The 15,853-nt window shown below is 39.8% G+C and overlaps 2 protein-coding genes across 3 annotated transcripts in view; one reads left to right on the plus strand and one right to left on the minus strand.

Annotated features, from left to right (window-relative positions):
- Positions 1-217: 217 nt before the first annotated feature.
- cnga4 (cyclic nucleotide gated channel subunit alpha 4) lies at positions 218-7,177 on the minus strand. Its single transcript, XM_086265700.1, has 7 exons — positions 6,722-7,177; positions 5,069-5,170; positions 4,858-4,964; positions 4,004-4,587; positions 3,644-3,889; positions 3,245-3,410; positions 218-1,329 (listed from the first exon to the last, which is right to left on the minus strand). The coding sequence occupies exons 2-7, from the start codon at positions 5,110-5,112 to the stop codon at positions 506-508; spliced, it is 1,971 nt and encodes a 656-aa protein (XP_086121826.1). The 5' UTR covers positions 5,113-5,170; positions 6,722-7,177; the 3' UTR covers positions 218-505.
- fhip1b (FHF complex subunit HOOK interacting protein 1B) overlaps positions 6,590-15,853 on the plus strand; it is a 34,370-nt gene continuing 25,106 nt past the window's right edge. For both annotated transcript variants that reach the window (XM_086265698.1, XM_086265697.1), the window contains exon 1: positions 6,590-6,908. The gene's annotated coding sequence lies outside the window, so the exon portion shown is untranslated. The remainder of the gene's footprint in view (positions 6,909-15,853) is intronic.

Raw genomic sequence — 15,853 nt, forward strand, 5'->3', positions numbered from 1 at the left:
GATTGGAAAACTCCGTTGCGGTTTCTGGTCCTCTTCTTTGTTTTTCATTCGGGCGTAGTTTAGAGCAAGGATCTCACCACGCTACACTACAGCTGCACGTTGATAGATGGTGTTAACAGACGCAATTTAGTCATAGGGACAATACATTAAAGGGATGCAAGAAAACGTCTGTAATTGCTGGTTAAATGTTTTATTTAAAATATTGGAATCTGCTGTCAGTAACCAATACATATTAAAAGAATCAAAGTGAACACAACTTTTACAACATGTCATGTATATTGCAAATTAATGAATTAAAAAGAAACAAACAAAGAAACCAAACTAATAAGACTATTTTATTGAAAACTGTATAAATATACTAAAGGGAGAGGGGAGGGGTTAATACATTGATTTTCTTGACGATGACTTAGAAGGGAGGAATGCAATGCTGCCATCTAGGGGAACAAATATCCACTGCAGCGTTTCCTGAAAACGCATATGGGAAAAACACAGTTCACATTTCTTTTCATTTTTTCTTAGTTTTTCGTTCATTTCTTCTACCTTTCAGCTTTCTTTCCCTTATCCTTTTCCTCCTTTTCCCTTCCTCAGATTCTCTCTTTCCACTTTTCGCTTCTTTCCCATTTTCAGGTTCAATCTCAGCTCCATCTCCTTTCCCAGGTCTGTCATCTCCTTGGATCTTCTCTCCATCATCTTCACTTTTATCTCCTTGATTATCTGGGTTTTTTGGCCTACATTTATCTCCCTCTACCACCTTTTCAGCATCTTCCTTTGTACTTTTAGTGCTCTCACCATCTCCCTCTTTGGTGACATCATTACTATCATCTCCATGTCCCTGTTTTTCCCCCTTCATATATGAGCCTTCTTCTTCCTCCTCCTCCTCTCCCTCTGCCTCCTCTCGCTCCCATTCAGCCTCCCTACCCACACCTTGCCCTCTTCCCAATGTTCCGTCTCTCTCTCCATCATCTTCTGACAGCTGAGTCTCCAGTTCTGAAACTTCCAGCTCCAGCTGCGCCACCCTGGCCTGCATTTTGCGGTTGCTCGATTCCAATTCCATCATTAGTCGAGCTAATTTAGTTTGCAGAACCTCCAAGTTGCTCTCTAGTCTTTGTATCTTGGTTTCCACTTTCTCTCCCTCCCCTTCCTCTTTCTCCCCACTCTCCTCCAACATGCCCATTTTAGTGAGGATCTGTCGGCCTTTCTCCTCCAGGTGACGTTTGGCTGCAGGGAACTCCGATAATACATCTGTCAGGTCTTCTTTGGACAAGCTGAAGAGATCAGAGTACCCATTGCTTCGGATGTTGGCAGTCCTGCGGTTGCCTGACTTGTTACCTGTAATAAAAGAGAATAGTATTTCTGTAAAAACCTGACAAACCTAAAAATTTTAAGGATGTTACCAACATTTGTTGGTTTATTCAAGACTTTTAAAACCAGCCAATCATTCTTGTTTTGGTCTTAAATTAATTGAATATACACTATACACTATATACACTATATTGCAATCCATGCAAATCATTGAATTCAGATGTATAATATCAAACACTTAGGCATGCAGAATGCGTCTACAAACATTTGTGAAAGAATTTGTTGCTCTCAGCAGCTCAGTGAATTCCAGCATGGGCCCGTGATAGGATACCACCAGTGCAACAAGTCCAGTTCTGAAATTTCCTCAATGCAATGTAGATGTAGATGCAATGTGGAATGGGGTTCTATGGCCGAGCTGCTGCATCCAAACCATACATCACCAAGCACAGTATAAAGTCTTGGATGCAGTGGGGTAAAACATGCACCACTAGATCCCAGAGCAGTGAAGATGTGTTCTATAAAGTGGCGTATTATGCTTTTCCATCTGTTTTCGGGAATGTTGCCAGGGGAACAGTACTTGTCTGAGTGCACTGTTCCAAGTGTAAAGTTTAGTGGAGTGGGGATTGTGGTGTTGAGTTGTTTTTCAGGAGTTGGACTCAGCCCCTTAGCTCGCGTGAAAGAAACTCTTAATGCTTCAGCATACAAAAATATTTTGCAGCAATTTCATGCTCCCAACTCTGTGGGAATATTTTGGGGATGGGTCCTTCCTGTTCCTACGTGACTGGACACCAGCCCTCAAAGCAAATTCCAATTGATTGCAGTTAAAAAACAGCCACCTGATATACAGGTGGCTGTTTTTTAACTGCCATCAGTGTGTAGTAGTATGTCAAGGAAACAAATAAAGAAAAATAGTAAAAGAAAGTAGTAATAATCATCCATAATATTTTGAATGTGAAAAAAAGAAAAATCCAACTGACAGCTTCAACTACACCAATAGAGTAGGAATTATAGAGGCTCCCAAAAATACCTTTGGACTTACCAAAAAAGTTTAAACTGTAAATAAAAAACTGAATATAATAATTTGTAAATCTTATAAACCAATATTCTATTAACAATAGCATTTCAAAATAATGTTAGCATAAAATTGTGGACCCTTTGAAAATCTTATCATCTATATCTGGTCTCCTCAGTTCCTAGATGTTTATAGACTGTTGTTAACAGAAGAGGGATGTTACAGAGAGTCAAACACGGCCCTGTCCCAACTTTATAGATGTATTGCTGCTATCACATTCAAAATGAGCTAAAGTCTTTCTTAAAATGTTGCATTTTCTCAGGTTAAACAGGATACATTCTCTATATTCTATTCAATATGCAATATGGGGTTGTGAGATTTACATTAAATTTTACACCATGTCCCAACTTTTTTGAACCTGTGGTTGTATGTATGTTATGGTGTTGTGGACATTTCTAGAGATTTTTTGCAAATCTGTAAAAACTGTAATTCAGCACAACCACTTGAAAGTAAACTTGTTTGCTTTCTTCATACACCAACATTCCCGATTCCAATTATACACTTTTAGATGCCTTCAGAAGCAATTTTCTTTCATCTGAGTCATCTTCTTGTGAAAACTGTGAACAGAATTATAGGCTCCACCTTGAATTTCAGCTGTACTACAATTAAAAAACTCTTAGTATAATTTGTATTTTAGTCGTAATTCTTCACTTTAAATGTGCAGAAATCACGTTCCCTCCTTTTATAGAGAATACTTGTCTATTTCAAGCATCTCTAATAGTCTGGAAGAATACTTTTACCATTGTTGAGACTCTCGGTTTTATTTTTTAGACAACTGAAGAAAAAGAGCTGGCCTGCTTCTTGTCCATGTGTCTCTTCACCAGCTAAACAAATTCACTTGTAAGAGCATGCCCAAATCACTTAACATACCTTTGATGTTAAGGATACTAATTTCCCCAAAGAAATTCCCATCACTCAGCACAGCAAATTCTGTAACCCCATCATCTGCCACAACTGCCAATTTTCCTTCTTTGATGATGTACATTTCATGGCCCACATCTCCTTTCCTGCAGACGTACTCTCCTGGACTGAACACCTACAAGATAAAAAGATAAAGAGCAGGTGAGACTTCATCAGCCTCAAAGGATTGTTATATTCCAAAAGCACTGTCAAGGTAAACCAACAACAGTGTTAAATTTGGATCTGCAAGATAACAGTAAGCTACTGAACCACATTCCACAGAGAGCAGGTGCCATTCACTTTAGTTGTGTGCTCTATAAACAAATTAGTGACTATAAGTTACAAACACAGCTTTGCCAGCTTTCTGACCTGAGGAGTTAGTTTGAGAACCAGCTCCTCCAGCAGACTTCTGTCGCAGTTCTGGAAGATGGTGACTTTGGAGAGTGTGCGAAGATGAACGCTGACCGTGATCTCTGTCCTCATATGCAGAGGCAGCTGCTGCAGGATTTCATTTTCTCGCATGATCTTCTTGTTGATGTAAAGATGCTGGTACCAGTTGTTGATACGCTCTCGAAGCTCCTTGCTGATGTGATGACTACGCAGGTATGCCTTTACCTGAAAGAAGGAAAGAAAAACTTGATTTTCTATAAATGTTAGCTAAAGAAAGCTATCACACAATCTTCATTATTAAAAGTCTTTTCAATAAGCTTGGCTCTTCCATCAGCTTACCAGCTCATGGTTAGGGAAGAAGACATTATCGCGATCTCTTAGGCTTGTGATGACATTGCCGATATTGCCAACAATTGACGCAAACACCAACACAGCAATGAGCAAGTCTGCGATCATAAACAAGAACTCCTCTTCCCTTTCTGGCTGGGGGACGTCTCCCACTGTGGTTAAAATCTGAGCGGAAAACCAGAAACAGTAAAAGTACTGACGTCGCATGGAGCCAAACTCTGTGTTGGTGATATTAGGGTAAACCCAAGGATCACTTCCAAAGCCGAGGCTGCTGGACAGCGCAAAGTACAGACAGGTATTCCAGTGGATAAGCACAAAGATGTAGATCATGAGCTTGGCAATGCGGAAGGTGTTGGGGTAGGAGGTTCTTGTCTCCATGCGGTCCAAGGCCTCGTTGAGTCGTGGGATACGCAAAAGGCGGTTGATTCTGACCAGAGGAGTTTGGATGCCGAATGCAAAATACAGGAAGTCGAAAGGAAGAATGGAAGCCAGGTCCCAGAGGAAATGTTTAGAGCGCAGGTAGCGCTTCCTCAACTGAATCAGGTCTTTGACCAGGATGCCCTGATCCAAGTAACCTGAAGAGGCAAAAACAGTGTTTAATGAAGCCCAGAATACTCATCATACAGTGATGTAATTTATCAATACACAGGTTGGCTCTAACTGTTAGAAAGCATCCAAATGACTTTTCCTCATTATAGCTATAGCCATAGCTACAGCGGCCACATGAATAGAAGCAGCTAGGGAAAAAAGACTGTCATATTTAATATGATAAAGGGTTATGTAAAACTTGCACGTGACAAAAGTAAGTTGGAATTTGAACTCCCACTGTAAACCGACAGAATTACCAGTGTGAAGAGTGATGATCATATCAATCATATACATGAGGTCTGACACATAGTCCAGAGTAAGCCACACAGGGAGGTAGCTCAGTGCTATCATAGTGAAACAAGTCCTGAAAAACACAAGCATTGCTTCAGAAAATGTCCTATCACGCACTGTTGTTATATGCTTAGGAATGATTACCATTTGCAAACATACCACACTGCACTACTTTACCTCAAAATGATGATTACCCAGTTGTAAACGATGGGTAGTGTCATGACCTGAATCCAGACATAATAAAACTGCTCAGCTGGATCAACAATGAACTCGTTCCAGCTGAGAAATGTTGAAGAAGGGAAAGAAGAGAAGAACAGAGTCACATAAATATTATGATTCGAGACTTGTCATAGTCAAATTATTAACCAAAGCATTGCTTGTGACAGGAAAATGTATTAGGATTTTTCACTGTGAAATATTTGCCAAAACAGGAGCCCAAACAAAACGATGAAAGACTCTTGTCATGAATAAATGATATTATATCTGATCTAATTTGTGTTAATTATCTCAAACAGGTCAAATGTTTTAAATCTTAATAATTAGAAACATGTTGTCATTCTACAAGCTGCCTAATTGAATAACAGCCTTGTTGTTGTTGTATCACAGCTGCACTTTTCTTTTTCCAAAAAGATTCAGCTTAATCAATAATACTTACTTAAATTTCAAAATTCTGCCCAGGAAAGTGTTATGTTTTCCCTTATCCTTGACACCATCGTGTCCTTCCCCACTGGCTTTCTGCCCCTGTTGCCGCCTAAACAGCCTCTGCCATCGGTTCCCTCTGATACTAACATCACCTGTTATATCCATTTTCCAAACATCGGTCTTAAATGAACGTATTTTTTAGGCAAGTACTGCTCATGATGAAGAGGAACACACAGGCACCACTGTAGAGTCCACCTAACAACAACCCAGGTCTACCTGATCACTGCCTGGTGATGCTGGTCTCTATGGAGGGAAACCATAACAGATGTCATGTGTCTTCTGGGAATTCTTAACTCTCTCGGAAAACAAGGGCAGGCTATCTCTTTAAAATTCAGACACAGCAAACACTGACAGGATTATAGAGCCCAAACTACAGAGAGGATGTCACTGTGTGTCTATAAATTAATAGGGTATGGATTTTTTTTTAATATACCTTAAATTTGACTTGATTATTGAGATTGTTTAATTTTTGTCATCTTCTTGTAATATTGTAAAGTCTTTAGCCTACAATATAGTTGGTGTAAAATAAATTTTGAAATACTCAACTTAAAATGTTGACATAATAATACAAAATTAACACTTATAAATGGCTTTTCTTTTTCCCCAGTGGTAAAAACTTCCATACATTTCTGGATTCGCTATGTGGATTTGCTTTCCATGTTTCCATGTTTAAGCTACGCTGTTTTATTTGACTGCTGCGGGTCTTTACGTTTAGATAAGCTCTCCTTATTTGCCTGTGCTTAGTTTATTTGCATGGCTTTTCTGAAGGTGGAGTAACTGGAGCTTTCAGGTCCACTGATAAAAAACAATTATCCGACTAAGAGGTGAGGACTGCAAACTAACTCCAAAGTCAGACATGGTGCCAAGCAATTTTTCACAAGTTTCAGCTTTGTGCATTGTGTTTAGCACGCAGTGTATATAATCTGGGCACTTTAAAGCCCTCATACAGCTGTGCGAAGCAGCGTCGCTGTGAGTCAGAGAAGACGTGTGGGCGGAGTTAAAGTAAGATGGCTGCGGGAAAGCGAAGAGTGTTTGAGAAACCATCAAATGGGATGTTTATCTGTTGCTAACAGGATGCACAGCAGCCTCAGTGAAGGAGTGGTTGATTTCTTAGCGTCCCTGACTCACTGTGGTCTGTCTTGCCGGTTGTCTTTTGGTCGCCTCCTATCTTGTAATCGCTTACTGCTCTGACATTGTGGAATTCATCAGCAGCTAGTCGCTAGCAGCATACCAGCGCTAACTTACTAGCAACCAGCTAGCAGGTAGCTGCCCAAGGAAAACACCACCTCGCAACAACTGTTGAGACTCACACAAGGTAGGGAGATTCTCGATGACCTCATAGTGAAGTTCAACAACATGACAACTAGATAAATTAACTATATGCGTTGCTGGCATTTCTAAGGTAGCTGATTATATTTGCAGTGTCAATTAGCTTGGTCCTCCGTCTTGCATTTGAAATACATTGTTGTTTTCTGTCGAACCACAGCGTAAGGAGCCTCGCTTGGCTGAAGTGAGATGTAGTGCAGAAAAGCTCAAGTGCTGCTAAGTCATGACAAACCAACCGGTTTAGGGGAAAGGGCGTAGTATTTGCTGTGTGCACTGTATGTGCTCTAGCAGTCTGTCAGATTGAACGGGATACATGACCCCCAAATACTGCAGTGATTGATGATTTATGTTGTGATCTTACCTGTGAACTTTGAATTAGATCTGTGGACTGGGTTGGACTTTGGAATTATAACTACACAACTCTAATAATCTGTCACTTCTGTGCCCAGAATAACTAGTAGATCCCCCCCCCCCATCTCGAATAAGCCACATATATGCATATCACATCAACAGATTAAATCATGGTTGAATAGAAAAGCCTTGTTCATTAATCGCTTAAATTTGTCTGTTTGAGAACGTACACTCTTGCTTATCTTTATTCACTGGGTTTAGATAATAATTTCACCATCTTAACAGAAAGTTAACGTGTAACTATTTTCAGACACATCTTTCAGCCTTACAAGAGTAAGAATAAAATTGCGGTTTTCAGATGAAGAGAAGAGCATCTGTAACGACTTCAGTTTTTAGCATTTTGGGTCATTTTCAAGAAAAATGTACCAGATTCTGCTCAATTCAGCTTCCTAGATGTGAACATTTACCAGTGCTATGGCTTCAGTGTTGGATGATTATTTAAATTTGATCTAGAGAGGAGTCAATATAAGTGTGCCACATTGGGGCAGGAAATATGTGATTAAAAAACCAGATGAATCGGTATTAGAAAATAAGCACACGTTCCTCCAGGTGTCTTATTAGTTCACGTCTGCACTGTTAGAATAGCTTTGGATTATGCAAAGGAAAATCACATTCATATATTATTTTCTTATACAGAAAAAATGATGGTGGTTGCAGACTGAAAGTATTCTTTTGTTTCTACAGCCTGATTCATGTATTGCTTTAATAATATTTGCCTGTCACAGTTAAAGATATAGGATATATGTTTTTCTGATATGCATTGATGCAGAAAAAGCAGTAGGCAGTGGCAGAGGCACGAGTGTGCATCATAGCTGAGCCGCTGATGAGGAAGAGTCAAGCAGTGGTTTAATTGTAAGTTGTTAACTAGTTAGTACACTGCAGGGAAAGTTGATAAACAATCACTAATCATTTTCTTTTTTGTTCAATAAAACCCTGTTCCAGCTGTCATGTCACTCAAGTTTATTACAACCTTATGCAAGTCAATCATCACAGCTACTACAACATAACCTCAGTGTTTGTTTTAAAGATTCAAGATGAGTGTTTCTGCCATTGCCACCTTGGTTGCAAAAAGACAAAAAAACCCAAAAAACCCAGATGATGAGGAAAGGCTGGTCTGACTGTGAAATTGTGTGGCTAACAACTTGTCAGTCACAAGTCATTAGCTAGTGAGTGTGCAGTTTTGTGGCATGTACAGGCCTCCCTCTTTGAAATACGGTATGACCAAGACTTTACCCTAAATGTGTACCTGACCCCATAAACTCATCAGCAAAGTGTTTACAGAGATTGAGACCGAAAGCCGTTTCGTGTAGTCTTTTACGGGACTGGAAGTCTTTTGTTCAACCACAGCTATCGCCATCTGGTGGCCTTCAGATAGAATTCATTTTTAAGGCCTCCCATATAGGCTTAATTTTGGCTACATGGAAGCTAAATCCATCTTTTATATTGTTTATGACTCTTTGACATCCTTCCTCTTCTTCTTCAACATGTAAGGATAGAGAAAAACACTTGTAGGTGTATGCCACCCTTTTCAGTTCCAGATGAATTGCTGTCTTGGCACATACACCACCTACAGAACCACTGGTACTTAAGCCAACAAAAAGCACTGTTGTGTAGCCGCTGACACCCTTAAGTCCTCATGTCTTGTCTATGATTGCTCACTACTTGAGTCACAGATGTTATCAGTAACTATCATCAGTCCTCGTGGATATGAGTGGACGTGGAGAATTTCTGGTTAAGGCAGGAGTGGCTCTAAGTTTTTCACATAAATACTTTTAGTTAGTATAAAATAGGTCTTGACCTTTAGACTTTGCATTATGAGACTGTAGCAGTCAAGACTGCTTTGGTGTTCTTCATGACTAAGCTTTGGCAAATACTTCTCTTTATGAAGGCAGCCTCCCTCCAGTGGAATGTCTAGTTGAACTTTGAAACATTTTATGATTCAGTGTGACCTGAAATAAAACTAAAGCTGAATGGCCATATACTGTATTTTCTACTTCCTGCACATCGGGGTCAGAAAGTTTTAAAATGCTGGTGCACAGTAGCTGCATCAGCAGTTACCTTAAACTTCATTTAGGGTAAGATAATCATCTTATTTTTATCCTCGTTATGAATTTATGCATTTGAAGCAGTTTTCAAGCAGTGTCATTAAGTTTGAATCAGATGTTAAGGAACAGTGAGTCATTAAAAAGTGTGGACTATAGTAACCCATCTTTTCCTTTGTTGTTTGTGTGTAAATACTCTCTATCAGGGGAGCGAAGGAAAAAAAAAAAGAAGCATTTGAGCCTTATTGATTTAGGGAAGTTGAGCATGACGTTGGTGGACCTCTTGCGTGTGATCCAAGTCCAGTTCATGTGATGTTGTTCCACATCATGTGGCCACAATAACAAAGGTTTGAAATCTACTTTAACATTTATGTATCTCAGTTAAAGTGAACTTACTAACTTATCAAGCCTAAGGGATGTTATCCATAGGAAATACATACAACACTGTGCAAACGTCTTGAGCCAGGATTCATTTCTTTACATTTTGCTTCCAAGGAGTCAGAGTTTCTTAAGATCTTTTGAAGTCTTTCTTTGGACTTTGGCTGCTTTTTCACCTTTTTTCAGTCCAGACCATTCAAGGATTAAACAAAGCACTTAACTCAAAGGATAAACTAGTGTTACACACCAAAAACAATGGGGGGGGATAAAATTGTGTCTTTAGTAGAGATGGACAGATCCGATATTACGTATCTGCATCGGTCCGATACTGACTTAAATTACTGGATCGGATATTGGAGAGAAATAAAAAATGTAATTCGATCCGAAGTATCACACAATCATCTCACAAAACGCGCTACTTGGCGTAACCCAGCTCGGCGCATCGGAGCAGTATGTGTCACATGATAGAGCGGCTGTTGTCTGCGAGACCTGTCGGCGGTCTGTTGGAGCATTTGGAGCCTCGCTACATGCTTCCTAACCGCAGCATTTCATCTTGGCAAAAACTATCCCAGAGAAGTAAAGCAAGTGTGTAAGTTCATCCCTGAATGTTTGCAGAGTATTTCCACGTTAAGCTTAACAACTAATATATTGAGCCACAGCTGGACTGGCCATCGGAGTTCCATATTGAGGTGAAAAGGAAGCGATTTGTCCCGTACTCCAGCTAGAATTAAAAAATAGACACAAAGCTGGAGTTATTCTGTCGTTGCTGCGCAGTTGCATCTACTTCTCTCATTCACTCCCCCTTCCTCTCCTGTTATTACTTCAAACATGAAACTGATCAATGATCAGCTGATCGGCTTTTCTGCCACAAGTCCCGCCTTTCTTGTTTGTTTATCGCCCACTTTGCGCTAGAAAGAGGAGACCAGCGGATAAACAACAGCAGCACGTTTAAGCGTGATAAGCTGTTGTTAAAATTTATTTAATATTAATTTCTAGTATCAGCTGAGGTTTGCTGGAGCCATGGCTGTAAATGCTGTTGGTCATGATATGGTTTGGATATGTGGTGAGAGGGAAACATCAAGATGAAACCAGGAGATGTCCTTACTGAATCATCAGAGCTGAACAGGTGATGGAGAAACAGGTTTACCTTTTAGGTGACATGAATGAGTTGAAGGGAAGTTATGAACTGTTTCTGAGAGACAAATAACACCAGGATCCTTTTCTAAGTAGCTGACAGCTGGTAACTGTGCAGGGGCGGGTCTAGCAAAGTTTTGTCGGTGGCCAGGTAGGGCATTAACAGGGAGAGGGGGGCACAAAGAAATACTTTTCTTTGTTATGTCATTTAAAAACTTTGAATAAATAATTATCTGAATCTTGCAACAAAAGTGGTCATCCGATTAAATGTATAGAAATCCATTATTGTATATAGTAACTAATAAGTCTAATATACACCCTAATAAGCTATAGTACTTTTTCCTTTGGGAAGGTACTATCTGTGCAGTCTGCAATTCTGTTGAAGAAAGATGTTGAATCTATTTAATTATTGTAGAAAAATAATTGATTTCTGTGCATTTGTTTTACACTTGCATTAAATTAAAGTTGATTACATCGATTAAGGGCGATGACACCACGGTGATTGGCCTCATACCTCATAGCTGAGCCGCTATGAGGTATGTGGTTCCACCACAAGGGAACCACCCCCCGCCCTAATATTTTTGCTGGGAGTTGGCAACCCTATTAGTTAGGTTGCTTAATATTTCTACTAAGTACTCTTTAAAATACCAGAATAGGGAGGATGGTGTAGGTTTAAATTTATTAGACCGATCAGTGTTGCTGAACTTTAAAATGTTTTGGGTGGAGTGTATTTTTTGCATACAGGTATAACAGAATAGCTTCGGTCGCTTGTTTTTTTTTTTAAAACTTAGGTATGAACTTATACAAAATGCAGCAAGATATTTATAAAAAAAAACAGTTTTATTGATTACAAAATACGCTTTACCGGATTCATATCGGTATCGGCAGATATCCAAATTTCTGATATCGGTATCGGACATTAAAAAGTGGTATCGTGCCATCTCTAGTCTTTAGGCACTTGATTACTAGCAGCTTGTCACATAAACACATAATCTGTTCCCATTTCTTTATTTCTTTGAATCTATGAAAAGTGCCAATGATAACACAGTTCAACAGGTATAGCATGTTTTGAACCAACAAGGAGATTTCAGAAGAGCTATTGGTTGAAAACTTAGCGTATGTCGGCTTGGTAAATGTGTCAAATGCACTGGACATCTGGAGGAACAGCTTAACTATCTGCAGAAAATGAACAGTAATTCATTAAAAATGGTGGTGGAGGGGGTGGGGGCATCCAAAGACCTAAAACAGGACCTGAGCGATGCATCTGGCACTTCAGTTGATACGTCTACTGTTTCCTGAAGCCTCATCAGAAATGGTCTCAGTGGAAGGGTGGCTGTCAAGAAGTTATTCCTAAGGAAGGGAAAGGGGGAGAGAACACTAAGGTATATCAATTACACAAGAACTGGACTGAAAATGCATGGCAACAGCGATGAATCCAAATTTGGAGGTTTTGGTCAAATTGTTGTTAGGGGTGCTCAATGTAGTCTCAATATTATATAACAATTTTTCAAGGAAATTTGCAACAGCGATATTTTTGCTCACATATATAATAAAAACAAAACAAAAACCAGAAAATTTTTAATGGTGATTGCAGTTGCTAGGATGCTGACATTTGGGAGTCCTTATATTGATACTATCATAAGCATAAATATTAGCATGAATCCGTAGTAATGGTCTACAGACATCTGTAAAACACTGTGGAGGCTCTGGCATGGTTTGGGACTGTGTGTGATTGGCAATGACTTGTTTTTCAGCATGACAGTGATCCCGAACACAATGCTAATGCAGTAAAAGCATACCTGGATAGAAAAACGCACAATGGAAAACTATCAGTCATGGACTGACCCCTCCAGAGTCCCTCAACATCTCTCAAGCAATGTGGGATCATCTTGACAGAGATCTAATTAAAAGGCACTCAAAGAAAAGCTTGAATGCACTTCTAGAAGCCTGGAAGACTATTGCTGAAGATAACTTGAAGAAATCATGCAAGAGTTGCCCAGGAGGGTTCAGGCTATGTTGACGAATAAAGGTTGTAATGCCAAACACTATCTTTCAAGCTTCTTACAATTCTGTAAACTCTTTTTGCTTTATATATTGTATTATCCATGTATGTTTAGATCTTTCAATAAATCATTTTCTAAGCCACATGGAAAGAAATGAGGGGTGGGTCAAGTCATTTGCACAGCGCTGTATATGCAAGAGTCAATAGGGTTGATATTTACACTTTAAGTCTAAGAGCCAAAAGTTCTGCACTGTAGGTTTGCACAACAGTAAAAGAACAAACATCCCCCTCCCCCCTCCTTTCCAGCAGCAAAATCCATCATTAACCATCTGTTCAGTTATTTCTCACTAATCCTTACAATAACTCACTAAGTGCACTACTTCCTGGCAGATATTTTTGGAGCTATTAAATTCTGATGGTGCTGAAGGAAAATATCAAATATCCCACTTACTGGCGGAGTGCATTTTATACCATTCAACCTCTTGTTCTTAACCAGTTGAGGAATACAGCACAACCCGATTACTTGCATGCACGCAAAAGCACAGAAAGGGTTTCTGTCTTTGGATGACTTAAGACAGCAGAATGACATTTAGATTAAGGATATTGATAAGGGATTTAACAAATTAAGCAGAATTGCTACCACAGAGAAAAGAAAATGGCGTGACGAATCATGCTTCTCCATCTGGCAATCTAGTGGATGAGTGAGTTTGGTGGTTGCCAGGAAAACGGTACCGTATTTTTCAGACCATAAGGTGCACCACATTATAAGGTGCACCGTCGATGAATGGGTCTGTTTTCATACATAAGGTGCACCGGATTATAAGGTGCATTAAGCGAAACAAAACAGATAAGTCAAACTTTACTCAACTCATTCGTCTTCCTTCCTCCACTTCCGTACTATTGATTCATTAGTGTTGAATTCTCTTTCAGCTGCTCTATTCCCATGTTGTTGCAGTATATGAATGACTAACCTTGTGAATTATCTCAGTTGTTCTCCTGACTGAGGTTTGGTCCGTTTACAGCATCCTGCCATGTGATTGCATTTGTCCCTAACCATCGGGAACCCTCACGTTAACTTTTATCAAGCGGAAAAAAGTTAGCGTTCATCCTCCAGCTTCACTGTGCTAATGTCATGCTAACATCAGAGCTCGCAAAATCGCTAGCCTGACGTCCCGGGGCTAACGATTTTTCCAGTCGGGCTACCAAAATCTATCTCTGCCCTGCCCGTCGGGCTATCGTAGGGAGGAAAAATATATGTCAATGCTTTTGCATTCTTTCAGAAATGTAGCTGGGGAATTATGTCATTGACATCGGTGAGCCACTGTCAATATGTGACATATTGAAATTGCATTTGAATTTGTGCTTGCTTTTTGCTTTCACTTTGCAATCGCGCGAACTGTGTATAGAGAGCGACAGCACTGATTGGTGAGTGACGATAATTTCCGCACATCATCTTATCAATCGTTAGCTTACTATGCAAACATGACAAGTGAAATCTCCCGCAGCTTAAACATGTGAGAGGTTGATCGCGCAGAAAATCGCTGAGCGTTATGTGAGTGCGTGTGTAAAAGCAGCAGGATTTATATTTCAGTTCTGCTGAGCCAAATAAAACAGGTCAGGGTGAAGAAGTGACAGCCAAAGAAAAGCTTACCACAAAACGGAAAAGCTATGACAAATCAGACTATAAGGCAAAAAGAAAGTGCAGCTTTATGGTTTCATGGACAAAATAATTTCTGTGGCTGCAATATGACGAGCTAAATAACCAGGGCTGCACATAAGTGGTCCGCAGGTGCGCATTCGCTGTCAAAATAAAAAACGCACACAAGATAAGAAGTTGTAACGCGTGTTTGCGTACATAAGATTTCTGGAGGAGGACAGACATTTGTTTAGAACTCTTAAAGATGTCGAAGAAGCTCCTTTAAGCAATTACTGTGATGTTCCTCCACCTCCAAAGAAATGTCAGAAGGAGTCCGAACCACAAAAGAAGCACGTATTCTCGGAAAAGTATTTGCAGGAGGTGAGCTGGCTTCAAACAAATGATGCACGCACAGAGATGTGGTGCAGAATGTGCCGTGAAAATCCCACTCTAGCGGACAAAAACAGTGCTTTTTATATGTACGCAAACGCACGTTGCAACTTCTTATCTGGTGCGCATCTTTTATTTTGACAGCGAATGCGCACATGCGGACCACTTATGTGCACCCGTGTAAATAACATAATGTTCTGCCGGGTGTGTTGTTGGTTTTCCCTCGATTTCTGAGTCGACAAGTGCCTTTGTTACTGGGACCAGTCATTTTAAGAAAGGCCCCCATTAGAACCCATGAGAAATGCAAGAAATGCATTATTGCTCAGTCTGCAATATCTTTCCCAGAACAAACACCAATTGCAAATAACATACTAAAAATAAACCTGAAAAAAAATCTGTTTAGAACAGCGTACTATGTTGCAAAGAGTGAACTACCACTGGCACAATTTAGCAGTCTTTGCAAACTTCAAAAAGCAAATGGCCTCGATCTTGGTTCCACTTGCCTCTTACCCGTGACTTCAGTGGAAATTTCAAATTCAGGTACATTTGAATTTGTTTCAGAAATCTGTCAGAACATGCTATATCATGCTTAGCTTGCTAGTTTCCACCTAACTTCTAACTCCATTAAATTTAATAAATTCTGTTTTCATGGATGCCCGGATGTTAAACTTAATTTGAGCACATAAAATCGGTTCAAGGCTAGTAAGCACAACCAGAATTAATACATAAGGCGCATCGGATTATAAGGCGCACTGTGGATTTTTGAGAAAATTAAAGAATGTTAAATGCGCCTTATAGCCCGAATAATACGGTACTTGTCTGACTGCTTTGTGTCAAATGTATAGTTTGGCGGACGGGGGCATTATGGCGTGGGGATGTTTTTCACCCCCTTTACTTCCAGTAAAAGGAACTCCTGATGTTTTGCATACCAAGACATTTTG

This window comes from Aulonocara sp. 'chitande type north' Nkhata Bay, linkage group LG16 (genome assembly GCF_057382095.1).
Source record: "Aulonocara sp. 'chitande type north' Nkhata Bay isolate Kocher_YH1m ecotype deep benthic linkage group LG16, A_spYH_male_GT1.1, whole genome shotgun sequence".
Taxonomy (NCBI): Eukaryota; Metazoa; Chordata; class Actinopteri; order Cichliformes; family Cichlidae; genus Aulonocara; species Aulonocara sp. 'chitande type north' Nkhata Bay.

Bases quoted from the DNA above. Each gene is read 5' to 3' on its own strand.
- cnga4 (XM_086265700.1), bottom strand. From the start codon at position 5,112: ATGACACTACCCATCGTTTACAACTGGGTAATCATCATTTTGAG. The intron at 3,890-4,003 runs GTAAGCTGATGG...TCCTTCTTTCAG, and splicing joins TCTTCCCTAACCATGAGCTG to GTAAAGGCATACCTGCGTAG. The intron at 1,330-3,244 runs GTATGTTAAGTG...CTTTTATTACAG, and splicing joins TAGTATCCTTAACATCAAAG to GTAACAAGTCAGGCAACCGC.